The following is a 27,909-nucleotide window of genomic DNA, read 5'->3' as shown; positions in this document are numbered from 1 at the left end:
TTGGTTTTCCTACTGCAAAAGCCTTTGTTACAGATTTGCATAGACTAGTCACTAATAAATCTTGCTTCAGTAAAGAAGTAGCAGAACAGGAGCCTAACTTTGGGCGAGTTTTAATGTTCCTGAGCCCTGGTTTCTTCATGTGTAAAATGCAGGTCAGTAACAATTCAAACGAGGTCATATGGTGTAGCAGGCTGTCTCAGTCCATCAGGGCTGCTGTAACAGAATACCAGAGACTGGATGGCTTATAAACAGAAATTTATTTCTCATAGTTCTGGAGGCTGGGAAGTCCAAGATCAAGGCCCCAGCAGACTGGGCGTCTGGTGAAGGCCTGCTTCCTGGTTCATAGACAGCTGTCTTCTCGCTGTGTCCTCACATGGTGAAAGGGATGAGGGAGCTCTCTGGGGTCTCTCTTATAAGGGCACTAATCTCATTTATGAGGGCGGTGATTGGGGGTTAGGATCAACACCTTAACATTCAGCCTACAGCCCAGGCTTAGCACAGTAATGGCACAATAAAAGATGATTACTTGAACATGATTTCAACTTAAATTCAAGTAGAACAAAACCCAAAACCATATACTTACTCTATAGCTGAAAAAAAACTGTTCACTGTCATCTCCTCTACTAGAGGGAATTAAAGCTGGCCTGTTAAGTTGCCTGACAGGACCACTAAATGTCTAAATTGGGAATCGACTATATTCTATCCAGTTTAACCCTTTCTGTTAACACCGGGAAACAGAGGTCCAGGGAGTTCGAGAAACTTGCCCAGAGACAGACAACTACTTTTGGGCTGGGCCAAATGTAAGACCGGGGTTCCTTTCATTAACACCAACATCTTTTCATTTATGTGGCTTTTCACAATTTACCAAGTACTTCCTCAGCTCCATGACCTCATTTATTATACTATATCCATGAGCTTACAGAGATGGCTTTTGGGAGATTTTTTGCATCCTCAGACCAGTGTTGCAATAGCTTATTCTATACTGACCCTTAAATTTAAAAAATATATATGTACACACACATGTAAATGTGTGTGTACATATATATGCACATATGGAAGACACAGCACCACATCTCCCTGTGTTAACCCCATGCGGGCCACACCCTGGCAGTCACAAAGCACAAACAGAAAATGGTCTTCGGTTTCAGAATTCCCGAGTTGCCACTGATGCTTCAATACTAAAGGGCTTAGAAGTGTTTACACTTTCAAGAGGAGTAGGAATGTCTTAGGCTTCCCTTTAATGAGTCTCATTTTGAGATAGGATGGCAAGGTTGGCCAGCCACTCTTCATGCAGTTTTTGTAGTTAAGTCTTTCAGAGAATGAATGGTGAAGCCAATTCATTTCTCCTCCTGGAATTTGTCTTTCTTCTTTTTCTTTGTTGTGAGGTTATATATTAAAGGTATGGGCATACAGACATTACGAAAGATAAGGGCTATCACGTGAGGGAAGAAATCAGACAATAAACCCAAAGAAACCTATGGAAATTAAAAATCTGAACTCAGGGGCAGGGCAGGAGGCGACACGGTCTTTTCACAGAGCCGTTACACATAATGCAACTGTCCTCAAAAGCAGAAATGGAAAAGACTAGCCATTCAGTTGCAGAACGAAGCTGGGGTCTTGGCTTTAGAGCTTTCAATGTCTTTAGCGTTAGGCTGGGCAGCAAGTGCCTTTTCCCGAGTAGGCCAGAGAAGATAAGTCCAGTTTGGTTTTTAAGGCTTGAGTCAGCTCTGTGGCCAGCAGCTCGTGGAGGGACACACCGTCGTGGGAGTACACCCAGTTTCTCCCAGTCCAGTCGTAACGCTTGGGGCCGCTGCAGGGCAAAACACAGTCAGAGTAAGTCCACGGGAACAGCCCTTCAGAAGAAACTGTCACCAAGAAATTGATTGACTGCAGTGCAGATCTAGAAAGTAGTACTTAACGAGCCATGTATTTGACTTCTCGTCTTAGGGTCTATTTAATATAACTGAATCACTTTGCTGTACACCTGAAACTAACACAACACTGTAAATCAACTATACTCCAATTTAAAAAAAAGCAGCTACACAATTATCCTCTGGTACAATTCACAGAACACCTCTCAAGACCTGAAAACATTTCAACCCTACTGATGAGTCTCCGTGTATCACATTCTGATCTTTTGCTTTTCCTAATTCACATATGCTACCTGAAATATCACAGCAGTGTCTTTTAGATGATGGCCATTCATGTACCACTGACATGATTTGTCCCTTACCTACATTATTATTATCATTTTAGTACATTCATAACACTGGGCAACCACTACCTCTATCTAGTTTCAAAACATTTTCATCACCCAGAGGAAATTCCATATCCATTAAGCAGTTACTCCCTATTCACTCCTCTCCCCAGCCCCTGGCAACCATCTGTATTATTATTTAAAAAAATAGTTTTCTTAATTCAATTTTAAGTCCATGAAGGTGAGAGTTTGATGGGCTAGTTCATCCATCTCAAGCTCATCTAGTGAACACAAGCCGTACGTGCACTTCATGCTGGGAACGCTGTGTTTGTGTGGACCCGGGTGTGGCTAGGTTTTGCCGTGTCTTATTATTCCAGACGAACACAGCATGTACCCATTAATTTCACCTCCTCTCGGCCTAGTGGAGCAGGGTAGGGGGGTGGGGGTGGGGGTGGGGAACGTGCTGAGGCAGGAGATAGATAGGCCTCAGGGTAAGCACCTGGAGTTCTTCCCTGTGGACAGAAACTCCAAAACATCAATAGCAGGACAATCGAGAGAAGAGCTGAGCCCTGCCCAGATAAGAGACAAAAGGCCGCATATCCCTCACTCTCAAAGTCAAGGAGACCTTCCCAACTACACATGCACAGAAAGGTTCCTTGCAAGTCAAAAGGGAGGGGGCGCCACCCCATAGTAAGTGATGTCAACTACCCATAGGCCTCTTCGCTAGAATCCATCTTGGCTAAGAGATGCACACGTACACAGGGGAGGACCCTGAGATATACCAAATATGGACTCAGAACCAGGCAAAGCAAGATGATCGGTTAAAGGAAACCTGGAAGAAATGCCCCATAAAAGTGATTCAAACTACCACAAGGGTGCGACTCTCTCTCTCAGCCCACAAGTGTGTGTATCCACACGTACTGTACTCTGTTTCCTCCTAATGAACACTTTACTTGCTTCACTACTTTCCATCTCTATGTGGAAATTCAATTCTACACAGCTGACGGGCCAGGGCCTTGTCACTGGCCACTGGTCCCTGGTGGTCTGGTGGGTAGGATTCAGCGCTCTCACTGCCGCTGCCTGACCTCAATCTCTGGCCGGGAACCGAAATCCTGCTTCAAGCCGCTGCAGGCCGAGGCCACCCGAGATCAGTGCCAGCAGCTAATGGTGCTACATGATGACGCCTTGATGGACAAAGGAGCAGAGGAGGCTGAGAGCCCACGGGAAGGAAGGGGCCCCTGAGTCCACCTGCACACACTCAGGGGAACTTTTCCGAAGTCCAAGACCGGGACGGGTTTGCCAGGGACGAGGAAAGCTTAGAAGGGAAGCATCTTTGGGGGGTTAGGAAAACATCAAGGATTTCTGTATTATCAGCCAAAGGCTGGGGTTTGAACACTTACTTAACAGTGGGGATAATGATAATAGGGACGAACCAAAAGCACTGGACTTTTGTCTAATATGCACAAATAGCTGAACACGTAAAGGCATAATAACCTGGGCCAAATCCAGAGAACGCTCCCTTGGCTCTGGACTCCGATTTGCTGCCGGGATGCCAGGCAAGCGTGAGAACCTCCAGGCCCCTCCACGCTGCCTCGGACGTCCAGCTGCCCACCCAGACCTCTCCTAGATTCCACCCTACAATCTCCTCAAGCAAGGTCATGGGGTAAGGCCACTGTTTCCTCTGACCTGAAACGCTGTCAATTAAAAAGCCCCCCAAATATCAGAAATGCAGCCCTAGGAAGGATTATTTTGGACCAACGTGAAAAATTATTTTCCACTCAAATTTTTTTTTTTTTTTTGAGGAACATAGTATCCATGACAGTAAATGGCTGCTCGGCAGATTTTCTTTCCAGATTCCCATCATGAATTACAGATTTTAAAAAAACAACAAAACTTGGAATTTCTCGGAATTTCTTAGTATCCAGAAGTAGATTTTTCTAAACATGCCTGCGGTAGGATCCTACTGCTGGTAGGTGTGTCCAAATGCTATAAGGACTTTTTCTGTCTCAAGATACAACACGAGGGAATTCTGTTACTGCAGCCATCACAGCTGGTTCTGGTGCCCTGCCTGCTATTTACAAAGCCACTGATTCCCAAAGCTGATGGCTGGATTTGAGCTGATCCAGCCAGTTTCTCTCGTACTGGTTCCTCTGAAGCTGAAGGACAAGACTGCAGCCCTTGTGCATGGCCACAGTTAGGGTCAGGGCAACTGTTTGAGGCCAAAGAGAACAGGCTAATTGGCCCTCCCAGGGTAGCCCCCCAACCCCTGCCAAACTTCAAGTAAACTACCTGGATCTAAAAGCAAGACCATCTGTGAATAAGGGCCTCGCTAGAAATGACAGTGATTCCTTGGAGTTGTTTTCCTTGAATTATAACATACTTCCTAGACGAGGCTGGGATGAAGGAGGCCTAATGCTTTATTTATTTTGAACGAAGAATCACACATTACAGCACCATAAACAGTATCATATTAACTGCCTAAAAGTGATGTCAACACTGGGGCAGGAGAAGAGTTAAATACTTTTTTTTAAAATGCAAAAACCGTGAGGCTTTCAAAGACTTCCATGCTGGTTATATCTGGGCCTTTCCCAATTCACAGTCAACGCGTTCTCTTTGGAAGTGCTAATGAGTGACCAGGAAGGCCGGTCTGAGAGCTTTTTGTGGGCGTCTCTTTTACTGTCTTATAACCACTTCAACAGCAGCCAGAGGGATGAGGGACCCTCTCTCCCTGCATGTTCTCAGGCCTTGAGACGCAGTACAGACTGTCTCCAATACAACCTTTTATTCCGCTAGATTGAAAGCACATCAATGGAAAAGGCAGGAGGGATGAAAAGCCCTAGAAGGGCTGTTTAAAACACCCTCCCACCTCCACAGAGTACACAGCCCAATTCTGCAAATGGAATTAAACTGACTTTTAACTGAGATGCTCAAAATGAACCAGAGGCCAAACTTTGAAGACAAAGTGCAACTTGTTCAGATGCTGTAAAAGCAAAAGTGGCTTTTTCAAAGGCACGGCAATGATTTAGTAGAGAAAAACTGTCAAGGTGGGCTCCGAAAATTTTTCACTTTGCATCTTGTTAACGTCCCACTATCTGCTTTTAGAACCACATAATCACCAGACAGAAGTGATAGAACCACAGTAAACTTTCCTACTGAGCATGAGACGTGCTGTAAAACATCAGGAAAGGTTCACTTACACAGCTGCTAACACATGAGGGTGACACTTCTTAAATGGTCCACAAAGTCTCATTTCGAACAAGCTAAACAATGAGAGATTTTGACTTCTGAACGTACCTGGATGGTGAAGATAGCCAGATTTGCTTGTTTGGGGTCTGCTTGTTGATCACATACGTTCCTAGATCTCCACCCAGTTTAATTGTTAAAACACCACTCTGGTGCATCAGATGGAAAAAGCATGAAGAAAATAAAACAAGACAAAGTTATCACTGTGTCATAATTGCCTCCTATTTTGTTATATCTCAACACTTTGCATTTATACAGGTACACAACATACACCATAAAGAACTGTCTTTAATTTAGTGTTTGGAATTAGGAGGTAACGCAGAAAGAGCGCTGCTCTCAGAATCAGACTAATCAGATTAATCACAATGATACTTAAATCTCACAGTGCTTTTCCTCGTTTCCTATGAGGTGGGCAAGGTGAGAATATCCTTAGTCCCCTCTTGAGGAGAGGAAACAGGAGCTCGGAGTGTTAAGTGACTAGTCAGAGGTATTGCAGCTGGCAAACGAAAGGATCCGCATCCTTATTGCTGCCTTGGTTCCTCAAATACCGGCCAGAACATACTAGAGACATTAAAAAATGGAGACACCAACTCTACCGACGTCCCAGTCAGCACAAACATCGGGCAGGCCAAGTTCACGACCGAAGAAAGGAAAAAAGGCAAGAGAGAAGGAAATAATCAAACCACCTGCTTTGCTGGTCTCAGAAGAGCAGTAGCCTGAGCTCTGCCAGCAGAAGGCTGACACTCCAGACTAAGGTTCTTATTTCCAGACCATTCCCACCCAGCTCACAAGCTTCTCAGATACCCCTCTCCAGCTTTATTCTCCTCTACAGGAGCCTTGAATTCGTCAAAAGACCGGCTGGTCCACCTTTGCCCAATAAATGCTCATTTAAATTTGAAAACCCTCTTTCAACAAAGGAGCCCTTTACTCCCAAGGCCTGAGGTCTCTCTAGAATGCGCAGGATATTAAGGAAACAGCTACACGGCTGAGCTGGTGAACGGGGAGCCTCGCGGCTCCGCAGCCCCTGCACGGCCCGCAGACAGGCAGCCTTTCTCTGTGCCTTTCAGAGCCCCTGCCCACCAAGGGGCCCCCCAGTGGTTCTTAGAAAAAGTTTTGTGTTAGGTTTGCAAACACAAAGAGCTGTTGAAAAGGTGGAGGGAATTCCCTGGTGGTCCAGTGGTTAGGACTCCGTGCTTCCACTGCAGGTCGCCCGGGTTCCATCGCTCGCCGGGTCGGGGAACTAGGATCCCACAAGCGGTATGGAAAAAAATAAACAACAAACAAACAAAACACGGTGGAGAAAGTGTCAATAATAATATAACTGACAGGCATGGGATGGGGAGGACACTATTGGGTTATTTTTTAAAGAATTTTTTTTCTGATTAAAAAAGAAACGTAGCAAAATTATAGAGGCATTGGGAATACAGGTGGTATAAATAAAATGCAAACATCAATAAAAACAGCATCTACTATTTTTCAGTACCTACTCTGTGCCAGGCACTGTGCTTTGCACTTCGTGTAAAACTGCTTCCTCCGTGACCATAACCATCGGAGGTAGGAATCATTATCCCAATTTATAGATGAGGACAACAGAGGGACAGGGTAATAAAGAAAACTTAGTAACGGGCAGGGCTGATCTTAAATTCAGGTCTGCTCGGGTCCATAAGATGCTGTTCTTTCCATAACACGAGGCGCTCTCTCAATCCCGTTAATCAGCGATCTGAGCTGTTCACGCCCAGGTATCGGCTGCCAGTTTTTAAATGCAGGGCTAGGATCACAGTATACATAAGTTTGCTTTTTAAAACATTTTTTCTTGAAACCCACGTGTACTCTTTTGTTAGGACTACCTTTCCTTTATTTAAAAATTTCTTACAACTGTATAATTTAGTAGTTTTTAGCATTCCACAAAGTATTTTCATAAAGTGTGCAAACATCCCCACTGTCTAATTCCAGACTATTTCCGTCACCCCCAAAAGAAACCCTGTACCTATCAGCAGTCACTCCTTCCCCCCTCCATATATAGTTTATGGCTTATTTTTCCATACGATATGAGGCCCAGAGAATCAAGACATAATTTCTTCTATCTGACCTATTTGTGGCCCTTAACTGCTCCAATATGCATTGACCCTACACCTGGGAGGTGCGTGACGCAGCAGAAAAGGCAGGGGGCCAGGTCTAGGGACGTGCGTTAAGCCCCATTAGCTGTGTCGTCTCCTTGGGACAATATCTGCTCTGCCTCCTTCAGAGACAGTGCGAGGGCGAGGGGCTGATGGGTGAGCTGAGGTGCTTCTGGGAAGGTTATCCTGACGCCCCTCAGCTGGGACCATGACCCGTGCAGGTCCCCACAGCTTCTGTGCTTTCCTCACTGCGTCTGAGCTGCTAGCTTGTTTGCTGGTCACCTGCCCCTTCGCTCCACTACTATAAGCACCTTGAGAGCAGATCTGTCTTTTCATCCTAGCATTTTCAGTATTTGTACAAAATATCACTGAATTAAAAAAAAATTGTGGATGAGTGAACAGAGTGGCACTGTGATAACACACACATACCACATGAAGGGCAAGGTTATGCAAGGCAACACTCAACCACGCCCCCTCCTGTTCATGGTGTGTAATTAGACGTTTTTCCCCACAGAGCCAGAAGCTGTTTCCAAAGGAAAGTGGCAAGAGAAGGGAAACTAGCTGTTTTACTGGTTCCCCAGGAGTTCTTAAAGCTTTTGCAACTGTCTTCAAGTAGACCAAATAAAGAGAGTTTTTTGTCCATCAGTGTTATTCCTTAAGGGGAAATCTGAGTGTCTACTTTGAGAGAGTGGGTAGACTTTAATGCAGGGCAGTGCGGGAGAGAGAGGCAATACTTAGCAGCTGCTGAGACCCAGGCACTGACCAGTTGGAATAGACCCTGGCCACAGCTGGTGAGGCTTGATTCCCGACAGGCAATATCAGTGGAAGCAAAAATAGCAAGGCTCAGGCTCTGTTGTCCTCAGCTCATTTGCAGAAACAGACACATATGGGAATGGCGTGTTGAGTCAGGGGATTTCACATATATGCATGTGGCTTCCCACACTCCTAAAAGAGATGCTGACTTCCCCTTAAGGAATAAGAATAATGAATATAAAGCACTTTTACCTACATTGTTTCACTGAATCCTAAGATACACCCGGGGTAGTAGAGGTTACTGTCACCTCTCCTTTACAGCTGAAGGACCTGCCCTCACAGATAATTCACTGAAGTGCTCTCGGAAAGAAAATACAAATGCAGGATGCTAGACCAGGCCCTCTGTCACCATATCCAATAAAGTGCTAACTCTGAGCAGGGGTGTGTGACCCAGGACCCAGAGGTGGTCTTCAGGGGTCTGCATATAGCTCTGGAAGCTGATATGTACTCATAGGTATGCAGGGATGTTTTTCTTGGGAGAGCAGTCAGATTCTCACAGGGTGTCCTGATCACCAAATGGTTAAGAAACCTCTGCTCTATGGCAATAATATGCAGACAACTCAGTGAACGAAGGAGTGGCAGCAAGCAAATTCTCATTAAAGTGTCTAAGAGGCCAGGGCTCCGCCTGGAAAAAAAACGAAGGCAGTTTGGAGGTAACTCTCTAAATAGTGTGGTGCTTCTCACGGTCTCCAGCGTCAAGTGTAGCCGACTCTGTGGTTGCCTAGTGACAGGGAGGGGCTTTGGCTCTGGTAGGCAGTTCCCTCTGATAACCATTACCAGTGAGGAGTGAGGCCTGGACCCAGACACTAACATCCACCGTGACCCACCCCACTTGATGGACAACACAGTAGCCAAGAAGCTGCTCACGTCTCCCAGTCCCCAGGAGGAAACTGAAGAAACATGTCCTGGGTGTATCTAGAGTACTGCTTTCATTTGCCTATTTGGCCAGTAGCAAGTGGATAAAACAGCACTCAGTGCTGAGTGGCATCAATGAAAGCATGTTCTGGAAAAGCAGGTGGGCCTCATTTCATTTGCACAGTGAATCGACATTTATTAAGTCCCCGCTAAGTACTTAGCAGTGTTCCAGGCATTGGGATACCAGGAATGGGCAGTGTTCCAGCTGTCAAGCTCAGTGTAGCCATGGGAACTGACGTGTAAAGAGACAGTTACAACACAGGGTGATCAGTGCTCCGTGCAGGCATCCTCAGAGCGCTGGGCAAGGAGGATAGGGTGGTGTCTGCCTGGAGCATCTAGGAGGGCTGCAGAGAGGAGGTGACATCCAACTGGACCCTGAAGGCACGGAAAGACTGCACTCCAACCAAGCTCAAGTAATGGTGTTACAGGTGATCTACGGTCTATAATGTAATTTCAACTGATTTATTTTATATGTGAAATACATAAGTTTGCTAGCACCTGAAGGACTCTAATCAGGAATTCACACCCGAGGGTAGACAGCATTTCAAAGTACTTAGAAGTCCAGACTACAGAGGGAGCTGTTATATGCCATTAGCCTTCTACACCTACACTAGAGATTTTCCTACTTGGCAAATGATTTGCTAGAAATACTTCTTCCCTAGTGAGTAGAATGGTACTCAATGTACAGTGTATGGATTGGCTAGAAAAACTCAGGTGCCTCTTCCCTTGCAAGAATGGGTTTTAGACTCTGGAAAGTGAAGCAGCTGAATCACTCTTCAGAGAGACACTCTGAAGGTAGGTAAGATCCTGACCCACCACTGAGCAGAAGCTTTTGTTGCCTGCCTTAGTGCGGTAAGCAGAATTCAGCTGCTAGAATACTGGCACCTTTGCTTCTAATGAAACATTCACGCAAAGTGTCTGAGTCAAGCAGGGGCTTCATTAATCCTGTAAGAACAGGTGGTGTGACTATTTCTGTGGCATGTTCCTAAAGGTTTGCATGTGTGGCAGAGTTTAGCCTGAGCCTTGGTTTCCCCATAGTTACAGAGCCTGGTAAGGAGGCTGGGGTAGAGGAGACCTGTAACTTCCCCAGCTCTAATCATCCCACAGATGGTCAAGTTCCAGAGGCCAGTTTGTAATGGTTCCCAAGTAGCTCTGCCTTCTGAGGCTGCCTGCATAAGCATGTCTACAGCCCCGCCGGGACATTTCTGCTGCTGATAGCAACCAACGAATCCACCTGGAAGGCATTCAATCGTTTCTTGCCTCGTTACCACTAAGTCCCTTACTGTCCTTACAACTAGGCTTGACACCTGCCCATCTGATGGAGTCCTTTTCTAACCAGTGCCCCCAACAGCAATATCCAATACCATTTCTATCACTTTAGCCTGACAGCTGGTTGTCCTAAATAATTCCATGATTTAATACCAAATGCACTCTTCATGACATTTTCTGGTATTAATTAATTGCTGTCAAGAGGGTTAACCTCTGCAGGGGATGTGCTCCCACTGGCAAAAAAGAGCTGCTCCCTAAGGCTTAAGCAATAATTCTAAACCCATAGGCAGACCCTTGCTCAAGTCTGCCACCTGGTGGCCAGTCGATACACACCAGCACTGCCCTGGCTTCTAGGATTTGGGGCTTAAGTTTCATCCAGCCCTGGGGTTCTCGCCCAGCTGCATTAGAATCCTCTGAGGAGTTACTCTAAAAACTTTAAAAACCCCAAATCCTGGCCTGGGCCACACCCTAGACCGATTTTTATTTGATTAATAAAAATCCCTAGGGATGGGACCCAGGGATGCTCATTAGAATCTCAGGTGAGCTTTTCAAAAACATGCTTCCTAGGACTGTACCCTGACCACTGTATGAGAATTTCCAGGAGTGGGGCCCATGTCTAGTCTGAATACATCTTGGTCAATCTCTCACCCCGCTTAGAAACTAGCCTGCCTGCATGATGAGAGGTGTCTTGCTACACAAACACATGCCTGGGTCCCTCCCTGATTTATCTTCACAGGTATTGAGTGAAGCTTGAGAATCTGTATTTTTAGGCAAACGTGAGGCTCAGAGAGGCTGAGTGACTTGCCCAAGGTCACAAGCCTGGTGATGCAGGGCTGACACCAGAACCCCAGTCTTTTGGTCCCATCTATAACCGCATACTGCTGGAGAGGAATTCTTTATCTTAGTGAGCTAAAATTCTTAGGGAGGATACAGAAGAATGAAAAGAAGCAAATAGGTACCCCAAAGGAGACATCATAGTCTTCAAACGTGTAAGGTTTGTCTGCAAGGTCTTCAAAAAACTCTGCTAAGGAGTCCAGCGTCTCCTCGGCCAGTCTTTCATAGGTGGTATCGTCCAGAGGGCTGTGAGGGGAACAGAAACAACCCCGATCATGCAATCACCAAACCGCTCCGTTTTATTAACATCAATGGACACATTTATTTTTTACTTAAATTTTTTAAATTGATGGAAAATATCTAACATATACCGAGTAAAAACTGAAACAGCATCAAAGGGTTTACAGAGAAGTAAGCCTTTCTTCCCAAATAGGCAGCCCCCATCCCAGAGTCAGCTATGATGAGCAATCTCTTTTAAATATATAAGTGAAGCACCTTGCAGTTTTCCTTTCATATGTCTTGGAAATTGGTCCATATTAGCACATACAGTTTTCATAGTATTTTATCTTATGTTATTCATTCAGTTTGTCCCCTTCAGCAGGACACTGAGGTTGCTTCCATTGCTTTTGTTGTTAAAATTTGTTGGGCAAACCACAAAGTGGGAGAAAATATTTTTATTCTATATATCTGAAAAAGGACATAACTAGAACATGTAAAGAACTCTTAGAAATCAATAAGAAAAGAAAATCCAATAGAAAAATGGGCAAAATACTTGAACAGATTTCATTAAAAAAAAAGATATCCAAATGGCAATGAACATACGAAAAGGGGCTCAACTTTGTTAATCTTCAGGAAAATGCAAATTAAAAAATCACATTGAGATACCACCAGAATGGTTAAAATGAAAGAGACAGATAATATGAAGAGTTGGCCAGGAAGTGCAGTAACCAGAGCTTTCAGATACTGCTGATGGGCAAGTAAATTGGACAATCACTTTGGAAAACTGTTGATACTTCTACTAAAATTGAATATATTCATATCCTATGACCCATCAATTCCACTCTTGGGCATTTACGCAACAGAAATGCATACCCAAATATAAATTTCCTTAGCAGTGAAAAGACCAAAACCAATTTCGATTTGAAAAAAATAATTCAGATGACAGAAATATAGAATTGTATAATACAATTTGATACTTAATAAATATTGTAATTGCTCTAAAAAAAAAGAAAAAAAAAAAAAAAGAAATGCATACCCAAGTTCACCAAGAGACATGCACCATGCTAGAATGTTCATAGCAGAACTATCCAACAGCCCAAACTGGAGACTGCCCAAGTATCCATAGGAAATACCATAGATAAATAAATTGTGATATATTCATAAAATGGAATACTACAGTGCAAAACAGAATTGTCTATAAATATAACAATATGGACAAAACACTTCTTTTGATGGTGATTGAAAGAAGCCACATACAGACATATTTATATTTGATGATATCATTCATATAAAGTTAAAAAACAGGCAAAACTAATCCATGCTATTGGAAATCAGAATGGTGCTGCTCTGGGGCAGGGAGGGGTTAATAACTAGAAGTGAGCAGAGGCTTGCTTTCAAGGGGCTGGTAACATTCTATTTCTCAAAGCATTTCTTGAGTTACATGGTATCTTCAGTTTTTGAAATTTATCAAGCCTGTATACTTATAACTTGGAGACATTCCTGTATAGATACTATTTTTTAATTTTTTGAAATTGCTATAAATCCATAGAGACAGAAAGTAGATTAGTGGTTGCCAGGGGCTGGGGGAGGGAGGAATGGGGAGTGATTACTAATGGTTATGGGGTCTCTTTTTGGCGTGATGAAAATGTTCTGGAATTAGACAGTGGTGAAAGTTGCACAACCTTCCGAGGACACTAAAAACTACAGAATGGTACATTTTAAAATGGTGAAATTTACGGTATGTAAATTATGACAAAGGAAATGGCTATAAACCTCCCTGTATGGGCTTCTGCGCCCGGGTGAGGACATGTCTGTAGGTTACAAGAGGCGTCTTGGACAGCTCCATTATCTGAGAGTTTCTAAGTGGCCCCAGTAAGACACCAGTGGCTGCCAGACAGTCAGTGCAAGACAGAGGTTTGCAGTATGGCCCCTCCCCCACCCAGCCCATCACCCACCTCAAGGGCACAAGGTGGGGAAGGCTACAGGGCTGATCAGGACATGGCGAGTGGGGGGCCTGCGGTGGGGCGGTGCTGGACGTTTCCCTCTCCCTCTCCTCGGCTACAGCCGATGGAGGGGGATCTGGAGAGAACCAGGAGGGGTTGACATGTGCCTGGAGGAGCCTGGGGAACATAAAGGCACCCCTGACTGAGGCATAAAGTCCAAAGTCAAGAGCTTGACAGGTGCTACCTGTCAATGGCAGGGAGGCCATGGCAGAAGTGGGCTGTCCTTAGCATGGCAGGACGAAGGTGTGCTTCCCAGAGGCCAGAAGTAGACCCTGAAGAAGGAAGCTGGACTTGGGGCTTCCTGCAAAGGTCCCACCCAACCTCAGAGGACTGGCTGGAGGGACTGGGAGACAGTAGCAGAGAGTCTGCCCAAGGAGGTCACAGGTCCCACCGCCCGCCTCCCCTGCGGCCACGGGGAGTGACGGACAAGGAGGAACCTCCAACCAGGGTTTCATAGAGGGAAGTCCCCCAGAGCCAGGGCAGGGGTTGTCCCACTGCTGCTGGACACCGTGGCCTTCGGGGTGGATGAGTGACTGCACGGTCCTGTGGTTGCAGCCGGGGGGTGTGTGTGGAAGGAGAGTCCCTGCAGATACAGGCGCAGGGCGGAGGGCTGCAGCGGTGCCTGGCAGCTTTTCCCCAGAACCCATTGCGTCCTCCCTCCAGGCACCCGCTGGGCTACATTTCCTGGCCTCCCCAGCTGTTAGCTGGGGCCCCCGGACTAAGTCCTTCCTGCTACAATGTGAGTGAGGGACAGATGTCACCTCCAGACCTTCCATGCTCTTGTCCCTTTCTGTGGAGTGGAAGCTGGACAGAGTGACCTGGCCTCGACCTGCAGAGGACAGTAAGTTGCTGATAGGCGATAGGAAGGTGGAGGGAGCCCAGCTCCCTGAATCGTTTCACAGAGGCCTGGCCACCCCCCACCGACAGAGACGGGGACACGAACCACTCCTGGCTGGAGCCATTGCAGTTTTGGGTCTACTTGTTACAGAAGCTTGGCCTGCCCTAAGTACTAAGATGTCAAAGAGAATAATAACAAAACTCTGGAAACAACCTAAATGTCCAGCAGTAGGGGATGGGTTAAATGAATTACGGTACATCCATAAAACTTAATACTATTTCATTAAAAATAATGCGGTGGGTAAGTAGTGATGTGGAAAGACGCTTATGAATGCTGCTGCTCAGGGAGAAAACAGATGGGATGGGTTTCTGTGGGATGGGTTTCGGTTTTCTTTGATTTTTTTTGTTGTTGTTGTCGTTGTTAGAAAAGGCAAGAGAAAAGGAAAAAAAAAGTATGTGTATGTGTGCATATGGTGTATACTGAGAGAGTGGGAGAGGGAGGAAGAGATCTCTGATGTGGAAGGCGTTTTATCTCACCCAGTGTCACCAAAAGTTCCCGTTGTCCTCAAATTCATCCAACAGACCCAGTGCTTTTTGACATTCAGGATCTGGTTGAGGCAGCAGAGGCTCAGACTCTAAAAGCCAAAGTGAAGAAGAACGTTACCATTTTTCAACATACAGTCCATTAATGCACAGTTTGAATATCACTACTTCTACATTCGGGAGTAACGAGGTTAAAGTTTTTCAGAGTATATCTTTCTCAGGAAAATTTTTCGCCTTCTTTTAGTGCGTCAAACTGCGCTCTCCCGGGCTCTCTCTAAGCCTGTGCTGTCCAACTCAATAGCCACAAGCCACAGGCAGCTATTTAAATGTAAATTTATTGAATAATATAAAAATTTAAAAGTCAGTTCCTCGGTCCCATCGGCCACGTTTCGGGTGCCCTGTGGCATCCTGTGGCTCGTGGCACAGACAGGACACACCCACCACCACAGGAGGCGCTGCTGGCAGCACTGCTCTGGACTGGGATGGGGTAGTTAGCATGGGGCGGGAGGGGGGGTTGGGGGGTGCGGTGGGAAGTGTCAGCAAAGTTCTTAGAATGTGACTAAAGCGAGTAACAACAGATAGCAGGTGTCCAGAAGAGAGGCTGTGCCTGCAGGACTATGTGACAGATCTCACTAACACGATCTGCAGGGGACACCGTGACCCACTGCTTTCTTTCAATACGTAACTGCTGAGCGTCCTGGAGCCCGGCTCTGAGGACTGGGGTCTGAGCTGATGACTGCCAGGCAGGCGGACCAGCCAGAGAGATGGTGGAGGGGACGGAGGTCTGGACGGAGAGAGAAGTGGTACAGCCGAGCGGAGACGGCAGGGGAGTGATGGAGAGGTGGGCAGCTGGACTTCCTCCCAGGAAGGCACCGAGGGGCTTCCTGAGGTTGGTGGCAAGGTTCACCTTTCTCCAAAGAGCACTGTGGTTGCCACTATGAGAAGGGGGCAGAGGCTGTGGTTACTCTCTTGAGCCATCAGGGCCCTGGGCAAGCTGAGAAAGGAGAAGGCTGAGAAGTGAGCGGAGGAAATGGGGGCGCAGAACGCAGATGGGCGTTTAAAAACGTTGGCTCAGAAGGGAGAAGTGAGAGAGCGGCCGTGATAAGCACAGTATCGCCACAGCACATTCTAGAGTGTTCACCATCGGCGGGGTAGCGTCCTCAGACTTTAGACAAAGGGACTCAGTCCTCATTACATTCCAATGAGGGAAGTACTATTTACAGTCATTATTCACGACAGTGATGTCCTATAAAGTTGCCACAAACACTGGATTAGCAAGTTACTAAGGGAAATATGGAGAGGCTCCTGTGAGCCTCTGGTCACATGTTCACCAAATGATCAATGCATAACCTTGTTTTACATGTGTTTCTGTTCAAAGGTGGCTTGTTTAATATATATTGTTGATTCCTTGACACTGAACTCACAGCCAACAGCGCTAGAACTCACGCTTTGGACGGAGCTTATCCAACCCACGTATTTTCTCCCTAAGGCCCATCACAGCCTTCTTGCACAGAGGAACACTAGACAGCACTTCAGCACGATGCTTGCGGGCCACTTTAAACAGTGAAATTATAAACGAAAGTCACGAAAATGTGAAAAACGCGCCACCAAACAGACTGTGAACAGGACCCTTGTTTCCAGGGTGGGAGCTGAGGAGTGGACAGAGCGGCACTTTGTCTGACCTCAGCCAGGGACATGTGAGTGGAGGTGACTCACATTTTTTGCTGCTCTGTGCACGTCCGAGAATGACCACAAAAGTGCCCTGAGTATCGATTTTGGGGATAGAAATACATTTTAGTGAGTAGGTGAATTCACAAGTAGAGGATGCAGGAATGAGGAGGATCGACTGTATTTGTATTTTACAGATGAGGAAACTGAGGCACGGAAGGGTAACTTGCCCAGAGTCACACAAACACACAAAGTGGGGGAGTTGGGATTTGAACCCATGCTGTCTGGACCCAAGGTCTGGGCCCCAAAGGAAAGAATCACATCCAGGGAATGATACAGGACTCCAGACACGGAGGGGAGGTGTTTGAGAATGCAGGGCTCACCTCAGTCAATTTCCCTTCTCTCTTGTTTTTGTCTTTTAACTTTACATCTTTGATGGTCTGGTGGGAGGGCTGGTGTAAAAGCAAGGTACTCATTCACAGCCGGAGCAGAAGACTTCATTCAGCTGTGTTGAATCACAAAAGGAAGAGCTGCCAAAGACTCCCTGTCTGGTCTCTCACCTGCTTTCCCCATCTAACATTCCCTGGGTAACTGCTTAACCCTCCCAAGCTCTGCTTCCTCCTCTGAAGGTAGGGATGATGGTACCGTCCTTGCAGACTGGTTATGAGGATCCAACAAGAGGACATCAATATCCCAAACACGGGGCCTGAGGGTTCCATCAATTTCCGTTTTGAAGCATGTCAACGTAAGTGTGAAGAGGTAGGAGGTCAGAGAGGCAAAATCCGGCCTTTGCCCAAGGGAGGCAGATGGATTTCACGGTGGGGAGCCACCCAGGGCCACCCCTCCTGCGGCCACGTCACCTGCAGCCATCGGACTATGTGTCTTGTGCGGGTCTGCTTACTCGAGTCTCCAGGGTTCAGTGACTCCGTGAGCGCAGCACCGGGCTGGCTCATGGGAGACATCGGAGGAAATACTAGATAGTTGTTGGGCCCACAGGCTCAAGTTCAGGCCCTGGAACCACACGACTCAACTAAGGCCTGGCCTGGTGGTCGGCAGGGAGGCCAGCCTTCACCCCAGGGTCCCCTCGGTCTCCTGGACCCTGTCAAACCACAAGCCTGAAGAGAGAATCAGCTCTCATCCGCTGCTGGGGAGGACAAACTGGCACGACCACTCTTGGCATCTAGTGAGTGGCCCCTCGCTCAGCAATGCCAGTCTGAGGGCTTCACCCAAGAGGAGGTTCTGTCCACACACGGGCGCGCCCAGTGCAGCACCACTGCAAGAGCAGCTCACTGGGCTCAGCCGGATGTCACGGGAGGAGCCTGGACAAGGTGTGACATACTCACCCAACGGCTACCATCCAGCAGGACAAAGCGAATAAATGATAACGGTGTGCATCAGTGTCGCTGAGTCTCAAACACTGATCACAACAACATTGATCACAAGGAGTAAGGCACAGCAGAATAAATACAGCAAAATGGTTTTTTCAGATGAATGGTACATGCCTTAGGGAGACATACACAGGAGGTGAAACTCTGAGAAGGGGACGCCTGACAGAATTCAGGAGAGCAGATTCCTCTCAGGGAGGACTGGGCTGTAACAGATCATTCATTCATTCATTCAGGTCTTAGTTGTGGCTCGTGGAATCTTCGTTGTGGCATGCGGGATTTTTCATTGCAGCACTCAGGCTCTTCGCGGCAGCGCAGAGGCTTCTCTCTAGTTGTGTGTGGGCTCCAGAGCGTGCAGGCTCAGTAGTTGCGGCACGCAGGCCCAGTAGTTGTGGCACGCCAGCTCAGTAGTTGCGGCACGCCGGCTTAGTTGCCCCGAGGCACGTGGGATCTTAGTTCTCCGACCAGGGATCGAACCCACACCCCTGCATTGGAAAGTGGATTCTTAACCACTGGACCACCAGGGAAGTCCCTGGAACACTCCATATTCAATTTCTTAACCTAGTGGTGGGAACACGGGAGTTTGTTATTAATCTTTAAACAATACGGATTTTTAAAAAATATTTATTTTTGGCTGCATTGTGTCTTCGTTGCTGCGTGCAGGCTTTCTCTGGTTGCGGCGAGCAGGGGCTACTCTTCGTTGTGGTGCGCAGGCTTCTCATTGTCGTGGCTTCTCTTGTTGTGGAGCACGGGCTCTAGGCGCGTGGGCTTCAGTAGTTGTGGCACGAGGGCTCAGTAGTTGTGGCTCACGGGCCCTAGAGCTCAGACTCAGTAGTTGTGGCGCATGGGCTTGGTTGCTCTGTGGCATGTGGGATCTTCCCGGACCAGGGCTCGAACCCGTGTCCCCTGCATTGGCAGGCGGATTCTTAACCACTGCGCCACCAGGGAAGCCCACGGATATTTTAAATACACTTTTGTGTATAGACTCTACATATAGAGTTATGTATACTGTCTGTGGAAGACAATAACAATGAATTTAGAGTGAAGTAGGGCATAACCCACCCAGGCAAAGGCCATGGGGTCATAAGTGACGATCATGTCCCTCTAGAAAAATTAATAGATGCCTAAATGCCTTCTGAGGTATGCAGAAGTGGCTGCAGCAGGAGCTTCTGAAGTTGTTTAAGAGCAGTGGCACCTAGGTATCTCCTCCTTGGAGCTGCCTCCAGCATTAAAGGGGAAAGGTTAGAGACCCCGTCACTGTCACACTCTCTTATTATTACGGTCGGAGGCTGCCTGCTGGAAGCAGGGTCTTCTCCAAGCCTCGGGGTGAATAAGGCAGGCAGTGGAGGGCTGTGAGCTGCAGGCTTACAAGGCATTTCTGTGGATCCTGGGTTCCGATGAGCAGCTGGAACTGAGAACTGACAATCAGAAGCTAAATCTGCTCACCTCCAAAGCTGTGCACTCAGTAGCCGCCAGACACACGTGGCCACTGAGCACTTGAAACATGGCTGGTGTGACCGAGGAACTGGATTTTCAACTTCACTTAATTTTAGTTTAAAAATGATACTCAATAAGGTTACTGGAAATTTTAAAATATGTTTGGGACAACTCAAGTGTGTGAATTTACTTTTTCAGTTGTGAATTTTATAAAATCTACATATGGATCAAGTATTTCCACAGTAAACTCAGTTTAACATCTGATGGACAAGGGATGGTAGTGTGAAATCCATACTGGATTTGGAAGAATGAGTACAAAGAGGGAATGTGAAATATCTCAGTAATGATCTTTTCAGTATCGATTACCTGTTGACATGGTAACATTTTGGCTATACTAGGTTATGTAAATGTATTGTTGAAATTAATTTCACCTGTTTCTTTTTACTTCGCCAATGTAACTACTAGAAAACTTATTGCACAGGTGGCTCCCATTCTACCTCTGCTGTGGAAGTAGAAGCAGCGGGTAGAGAAAATAAAGCCGGAGAAAAGGGTCCCCAAATGAACTCCCCAAATGATCTTGGGTCAGACGTCATCAGGACCCACATGGAGTCCTGATGACTTCTGGTACAAGGGACTTTAGGGATCAACCTGAGGACAGTAAAGGCCTTAAAAAAATTAAACAGGATCGTGAGACCAGGTGCCACTGTCATCCACCCAACTCCACAAGTACTGAAGATGTGCAAGGGAACTGTGGAATAGACAGGTTAAACCAACCTGATTAACTGGAAAAAGGGGCCCACTGGGTAGCCTAGGTTGTTAACTACTTAGCAACCTCCCAGTGGCCCAAATCCCAGTATGTGCCAAGTGCCCACCTCCCGGGTGCGCCTCTGAATCAACAGCCCTTAACAGCCACTAGGTACCGTCCAGAAGACCACGCCATATCTTGTCACTCTCCTAAATTAAAAACTGCTGAGGACACAGGCAGGCGCGGAAGGGCACGTCAGGGCAGCTCCAGGTGAGAGAGAAGGAGCAGAGTAATAAACGTGGGCGTTCTGCAGAAGGGGATCATGGGACCAGCATGGGCGTAACTACCTAGTTTTCCTGAGAAGAGGGGGAAATCCGTGATTCCAGCTTTGAGTGTTGACAACCAGTCCCAGTGTTTCTTCACACAGGGTCAAATAACACACGTCCGCGGGAGGTGGAGGCCTAAAGTCCAAATTCCGGAGCTCCGTGAACAATTTGGGTTGGATTTCACCTGCCTCCTTCACCATCCACAATCCATCCAGCAGACCAGCCACTCAGAGCTGATCGTCGCCCACTTTCCTGGCCTTTATCCACGCCGTTCTCTCCTCTGAGAGCCCCTCACCGTCCCCTGCTGTCTTCAGACCCTGATTAAACATCACCTCCATCCTCCCGTGTAACCTTCTCAACCCCACAGCCTTTCTTTGGGCTTCCTCCTTTCAAGTCGTGGAGTAACCGGGTCAGGTATTTCTTTGTATCCCCGCGAGGGAAGATAAGTGCAATTAAGTACTGAAGACTTTATATATGTTAATTAAACTGCCTGCCAGCTCGGCAAAATGGGTACTCTCCCCTTCACAGAAAAAGAAGGCAGGCCTCAGAGAGGTTCTGGGTTCCCCTGACGTCCCAGAGCTCTGCTGAGTCCAGGGGCCAGACTCTGGAACCCAGGTCCGATCCAAAAGCCCTGCTGCTCTACCTACTGTGCTCCACAACTTTGACATCTTTACCTCGCTCGCTGAAAGCGTTTCGTTCATAAAAGCCCACGCTTGAAAACATCGCTCTGACAGTATTGCTACTCATATTTATATACTGTCAATATTACATTGATATATATATATACTATTTTACTGAAGTAGTTGTATATTTACAGCATGCTAATATTATAGATAATATACATATATGTATATTATAGTACTTGGCATATATTATTAAAGTTCTCGCAAAGGGAAGTGACAAGCTTAGAGCCACCACAGGTCCCTAAGAGCCGATGCCCGCCCAACCTTCCCTGCCTTTGCCCGCGCGGTTCCCGCAGTTGCACTGCAGGATACAATCTCCTCTCACCAGAAAGCGGAAGCCAGTGCAGCTGTAACCGGGAGAAACTAAGACTGGGGAATGCACGGCGGCCGCCGCCGCCCTTCCCCAGCCTGAGCTGGAGCCGGTGCGCGTGCCCGGCGCGTCCCCGGCGTGCGCGGCCTCGCCACGCCGGCGTGCGGCCCGGGCGGCTGCCCGCGCGGATACTCACGGGCTGGCTGGGTGTGCCGGCCGCGGCGGTCCCGGTGCGCAGGCCCCGGCAGCCGTAGAGCCGGGGGTCCTTTGTTGGCCGCGGGGCCCCGGCGCGGGCCTGGGCAGAGCCCGGGGGCGCCGAGCGGGGCAAGAGGCTGGCAGCCGCTCGGCGCCCAAGCGTCCACATGCTCCTCGCGATCTGCGGCCGCTCCGCCTCCTGCTCCGGGGACGCCGGGCGCCACCTGGTGGTCACGGGTTGCAGCTGCAGCCGCAAGCTTCCCTTTTCTGCAGGCTTGGGAAACTACCAGAAGTTAGACTTTAGGAAGAGCTTCCCTGCGTTGCTCTATTTCTGCATTTAACAAAAATAGATAGAGAACCTGTTTCGTGCAAAGCAGGGGGCTTACCCCTTGGGCAACATAGTGAATGCGTAACTAAGGTCCCTGATCTCAGAGACTTCAGTTTAGTGACCCGCTGCTGACGAATTCTATACAAAAGGCTTTGGGAGCTGCAGTTTTGCTGTGAACGGGGTGAGGTCCTGAAGCTGCTTGGCCGCCAGTATAGGTTACAGCAGTTAGGAGATTGCGGACAGGAGACTGACTGCCTGATTTAAATATGTCCCCTGACCACTTCCTACCTGTGTGGCCAGTGGGCAAGTTAATTAACCTCTCTGTGCCTCATCTGTAAAATGGGGTATACAAGTTTCTACTTCACAGGGTTGTTATAAGGATAAAATGAGTTAATCTATGTGAAGTTTTCTTGGACAGGCCCTGGATCCTGTTAAGTCCACAGTAAATACTAAGTTGTTAATACATTTTAAAATAAAATTTTACTTAGGTAGTGTAGTGCAAAGGAATACAAACTGAAAGTTCTTTCGTATTTTATATATGCTTTAGAAAATGTCAAATATGTGTACTAGAGAATATCATCTTTATGGGTAAGATAGTGAGAAGAGATAGAAAGTGTTAAAATTCTACCAAAGCCACCTTGGTACTTTGTGAGTAGAGTAGATAAGACACACATATAAATACTTAGGACAAAGATAAGTGTTAAATGGGTGTCAGTGTTGCATGGGAGAGTATATACAACTAGGGGTGGGGGCAGTCAGGGAAGTCTTCGTGGAGGAAGTGGCATTTGTACAGGGCCTTGAAAAATAGGGTAAAGGAGGTGGGATCTGACTGGCTCTCTGACAGGGCATTCTTTTGGTTGGGAGACATTTTCCTGCATTCAGGTAATTCTAAGCAGCCGTTTATTGAGCACCTGTTATGTAGATGTTAGGCATGGAGAAACCATTTCCCCCTTGTAAAGTGTCTGGAGATACTTTTTTTTTTTAATATAAATTTTATTTATTTATTTATTTATATTTGACTGTGTTGGGTCTTCGTTGCTGCGCGCAGGTTCTCTCTAGTTGCGGTGAGAGGGGGCTACTCTTCGTTGCGGTGCACGGGCTTCTCATTGCAGTGGCTTCTCTTGTTGCGGAGCACAGGCTCTAGGCGTGCGGCCTTCAGTAGTTGTGGCACGCGGGCTCTAGAGCGCAGGCTCAGTAGTTGTGGCACACGGGCTTAGTTGCTCCACGGCATGTGGGATCTTCCCGGACCAGGGCTCGAACCCGTGTCCCCTGCATTGGCAGGCGGATTCTTAACCACTGAGCCACCAGGGAAGCCCTGGCGATACTTTTGATTGTCACAACTAGGCCGGGGTAGGGTGTGTGTGCACTACTGGCATCTAGTAGGTAGAGCCCAGGGATGCTGTTAGACGTCCTGCTATGAACAGGAAGGACACCCACAACACAGAATTATCTAGTCCAAAACGTCAATGGTGCCAAGTCTGAGAAGCACTCACTAAAGCCACACTGGTAGAATCCACTGGAGGCAAAGACAAGTGTGTTGGTTGTTGGCCTCGGCCCCAGACCCGTGGCACTAACAGTGAGGACCTTCCTCACACACTCAGAACATCATTATATACTTAGAGAGTTGAATTATTATTAACCAGCATGCTTAGCATGTTCTGGCATAGAAAGGGCCCCAGTACCTGCTCCAACTGCCTGCAAAGTTGGTATCACTGCCCTGTCTTTTCAGCCAAGGAAACAGGCTTGGAGTAGCAGAGCAGAGAATATTAAGGTCTCCCAAGAATCTGTCCTTCTCCAGATTCTGGGAGGTGATCAAAGGCAATTGGGCACACCTGGTAAGAGGCTGGGGCCCCATGGATGTGCAAAGATGTGGAGGGACCCTGTAGGTACCAGTGCCTTTCCCCTGCTCTCTAGGTTGCCTCCCCCTAAAGGCAGGTGCTAGGAGGTGGCATGTGGCAACCCCAATGTCTGTCTGGTTGAGGGCGGGGGAGAATTTCCCTGGAACTCACATTGTTGGCCCTTAGGGTACTTTGATGAGATGTATTCTAGGACAGTGATTTGCAAAATGTGCGGACCAGCAGCTTTGGCAGCACCTGAGAACTTGTTAGAAAGGCAAATTCTCAAGTCCTATTCAGACCTACTGATCAGAAACTCTAGGAGTAGGGCCCAGCAATCTGTGATTTAATAAGCCCTCCAGGGAAATCTGAAGCACCTTGAGGTTTGAGAACCACTGCAGTAGGGTACATCTTGGGCAAAATTGTGAATTAAGCTGGTGTCACGAGGTTATCTTTCTAAATCTAAAAGTCTAAATCTAAAATGTTAATCTAACCATAGCACTCCTGTTAGTTCCCTTTCACCACCATCAAGATAAGTGCTCTTTCCACTCCCTTTTGTGTACCCTACTCTCCGGGTAATCTGAGTATACCAATTAGGATTAGATTTTGCTGAGTATATCAGAGAACAAGAAAATAATGTTTTAAACAATTTAGAAGTTTATTTCTCTTTCACGTCCAAAGATGTTGAGAAACTGGCTTCCAGGTTTCTTGGGCAGCTCAACAAAGTTATTAGGAATCCTTCCAGCTCTCCAGTCTATTATCTGGGGTGTGGCCCTTGTCCTCACAGTCCAGAATAGTTGCCAGTATATCAGCCATCACACGTGTATTCTAGGCAGCAGGGTGGAGGGAAAGGCATCCTCTCCCTTCAAATGACACATTCTGGAATTTTCACCTAATACTTTCACTTGCATCTCATAGGCTAGAAGTGAATCATGTGACCTTACCTAGCTGCAAGGGAGGCCAGGAAATGGAGTCATTTAGCTGAGCAGCCAATGTGTCCAACTAAAATTTGGAAATCCTGTTACTAAAAAAAGGGGAGAATGGGGGAGGGATGGACTGGGAGTTTGGGGTTATCAGATGCAAACTATTACATATAGAACAGATGGACAACAAGGTCCTACTGTATAGCACAGGGAACTATATTCAATATCCTGTGATAAACCATAATGGAAGAGAATATAAAAAAGAATGTGTATATGTGTATAACTGAGTCACTTTGTTGTACAGCAGAAATTAACACAGCATTGTAAATCATCTATACTTCAATTAAAAAATAAATTTAAAAAAAGGGGATGGGACTTCCCTGATGGTTCAGTGGTTAAGACTCTGCGCTCCCAATGCAGGGAATGTGGGTTTGATTCCTGGTCAGGGAACTACCAGAAAAAATTCGGGGGGGTGGGATGAATGGATATTAGGAGGCAGCTAGACATCTTTGCCTTTGCATACTACTCACAATTCCCAGAACCAGCAATGCTTTCTTTCCCTTCTGGGTCATCCCTCTTGTTGTTCCTTAGTTTTCCATCTCTTTGCCTAGTGTGGAAGATTGGATTTCTCAAAGAGGGCCACACAAATATTTATTTCATCTCACATGGACTCCAAAGTCTTTGACGCTCCTCAGAAGTGATGCTGTGTGACTTCCAAGATTAGGTCATAAAAAGGATATAGGTTTCTCCTAAATTCCTCGTTTTGGAATTCTTGCTCAGGGGACCAGCCATCATATTTTGAGGAAATCCAAACTAGCTCAAGTAGAGACCACATAGAGAGGAACTGAGGCCCCCAGTCAACAGCCAGCATCAACCACTAGACAAGTGAGCGAACCAGCCTTCAGATGATGCCAGCCCCAGCCTTAGAGCCTTCCAGCCAAGGCCCCAGACACCATGGAACAGAAACAAGGTATCCCCATTGTGCCTTGTCTGAATTCCAGACCCGCAGCATCTGTGAGCATGAAAGATATGGGCATGGGTTTAAGCCAGTATGTTTGGGGGTAATTTGTTCAACAGTTATGATAACTAGAACATGTGGCTATCTCCTTCTCTTCCTCTAGGATTCAACTTAGATGTCAGATGTGACCCTTTCCACAGTCTTTTCTGAAACCAATCTCTCTGTTCTCACAAGTGTGTCTTAGGCACCCTCCTCTGTGTTTCCACAGGCTGTGATGTCATTGTGACTTTCCTTATTTAGCTAGTGTTTCCTTATTTAGCTAAATAAGACACTCTGTTGGTGAGTGAATGAATGAAAGAAAAAGTGAATGATGTTCTTCTTTGTTGGCCTTTTATTCCTCTAGGAATGCCTTTCTTGTCTTGGGTCTCACTGCCAAGGAATAGTATGGAATTAACTGATACTGGCCAGTAGAGATTTACAGAGTAATGTCATCTTCGAGATGTTTATTTGTATTTTACTTGGAGTCTCAAAACTTTTAAGACCCAGTGAATGGATTTTAAAAATCTTACCCCTGAAAATAAATAAGTAAATAAATAAATAAATAGTCTTACCCCGAATCTGAAAGTTCTCCAGTCTATACCGTCTCAATAAATATTATCTTCAGACACTGAATGGTTCTTGGCAGTAACCTGGGTTGTCACCCTCCCACCTCCACCTTCCTTTCCCTCACTCCCCACACTCAACCCCTCAATGAGTTCTGTCAATTCTACCTCCAAAATGTATACCAAATCTGCCCAGTTTTTTTTTTGGTCCCTGTTTAAAACCATTCTCTTGCTTGGATAACTGCAATGGCCCCATACCTGGTCTTTCACCTCCCACCCCAGCCAGCTGTTTCTTCACACGGAAGGCAGTGTAAGAATGCCTTTCTTAAGGCATTCTTTTTTTCCCAAAGCAATGATTTAGTGTTTTGCACAAATGATCTATGTTTTATAAAAAGTTAGGAGATTTGAAAAAACGTCCTCAAAGAGAGCAAGAAATCACCCCTTGGAATATGTTTACTACGATAAACGTGTAGTGAACATTCTTCCACACAATGCAGTAGGTGTATATATTTGGTCTGTTGAACAAGGATGCAAGGCAAAACCAATCTCATTCTTTTTAATTTTTAAATATTTTTTACTTATTTATTGGCTGCGTTGGGTCTTCGTTGCTGTGCACAGGCTTTCTCTAGTTGCGGTGAGCGGGGGGCAGTTGTTACTCTTCGTTGTGGTGTGCAGGCTTCTCATTGTGGTGGCTTCTCTTGTTGTGGAGTACAGGCTCTGGGCGCACAGGCTTCAGTAGTTGCAGCATGCAGGCTCAGTAGTTGCAGCATGCGGGCCCTAGAGCGCGTGGGCTTCAGTAGTTGCAGTGCATGGGCTCAGTAGTTGCAGCGCATGGGCTCAGTAGTTGCGGCATGCGGGCTCTAGAGCACAGGCTCAGTCGTTGTGGTGCACGGGCTTAGTTGCTGCATGGCATGTGGGATCTTCCTGGACCAGGGATCGAACCCATGTCCCCTGCATTGGCAGGCAGGTTCTTAACCACTGTGCCACCAGGGAAGTCCCTCATTCTTTTTTAAATACATGAGTCTACCCAACGAGAATACAAGTTACATGAGAGGAAGCAGCTTGTCTGTTTTTGTTCCCTGATGTGTCCCCAGAGCCAGATAAGGGCCTGGCATATAGAAGGTCCTCAATAAATATTCAGTATTTGTTGAATAAATAAATTATTACTATGCAAATATTATCCATGGCACAACCAGTATTTATATTTGATACATTTCCTTTCATGGACAGTTAAGTGTTTTTCATGGAGTTTTAATTGCCTTCCCCCCACTTGTGTTGTCTGCCTTGACTGTATTCTTACATTCCTCAGCTTCCCCAGGATTGTGTGAAATCCCTGGAATGTCCTGTCCTGCACAAACCCCTCTCTTGGGAGGCTCCTCCCTCCTGCTCCAACCTGGAATGATATTCTTTAGGCTCAGGGCACAATTCCATCCTGGAACTCCCCATCTGAATTCCATGCCTTCCCTTTTCTGGGGTTACTTCCTTGTTTGGAGGGAGAACAAGCTCCAGAAACATTCTAAGAGA

At 46.7% G+C, this 27,909-nt stretch overlaps 1 protein-coding gene and 1 long non-coding RNA gene across 4 annotated transcripts in view; one reads left to right on the top strand and one right to left on the bottom strand.

Moving 5' to 3' along the window:
• The window catches only part of LOC130708437 (uncharacterized), a 147,530-nt gene that overhangs the window by 39,532 nt on the left and 80,089 nt on the right, over positions 1-27,909 (top strand). The window lies entirely within an intron of this gene.
• On the bottom strand, positions 239-21,936 carry FXN (frataxin). The gene is made up of 5 exons (XM_057548629.1): positions 21,741-21,936; positions 14,985-15,082; positions 11,514-11,634; positions 5,492-5,589; positions 239-1,810 (listed from the first exon to the last, which is right to left on the bottom strand). Exons 1-5 carry the CDS (start codon positions 21,906-21,908, stop codon positions 1,648-1,650), a joined length of 648 nt encoding a protein of 215 aa, XP_057404612.1. The 5' UTR covers positions 21,909-21,936; the 3' UTR covers positions 239-1,647.

Source organism: Balaenoptera acutorostrata, chromosome 6 (genome assembly GCF_949987535.1).
Source record: "Balaenoptera acutorostrata chromosome 6, mBalAcu1.1, whole genome shotgun sequence".
In the NCBI taxonomy this organism is placed as follows: Eukaryota; Metazoa; Chordata; class Mammalia; order Artiodactyla; family Balaenopteridae; genus Balaenoptera; species Balaenoptera acutorostrata.
The sequence above is the reverse complement of the archived record's forward strand: the minus strand, read 5'-3'. Positions and strand labels throughout refer to the sequence as shown.

Excerpts from the sequence above, each read along its gene's own strand:
- FXN (XM_057548629.1), bottom strand. The coding sequence starts at position 21,908 with ATGTGGACGCTTGGGCGCCGAGCGGCTGCCAGCCTCTTGCCCCGCTCG. Across the intron at positions 5,590-11,513 it reads ACTATGATGTCTCCTTTGGG|AGTGGTGTTTTAACAATTAA; the intron begins GTACCTATTTGC and ends CTGATGCACCAG. Across the intron at positions 1,811-5,491 it reads TGGCTATCTTCACCATCCAG|CGGCCCCAAGCGTTACGACT; the intron begins GTACGTTCAGAA and ends TTTGCCCTGCAG.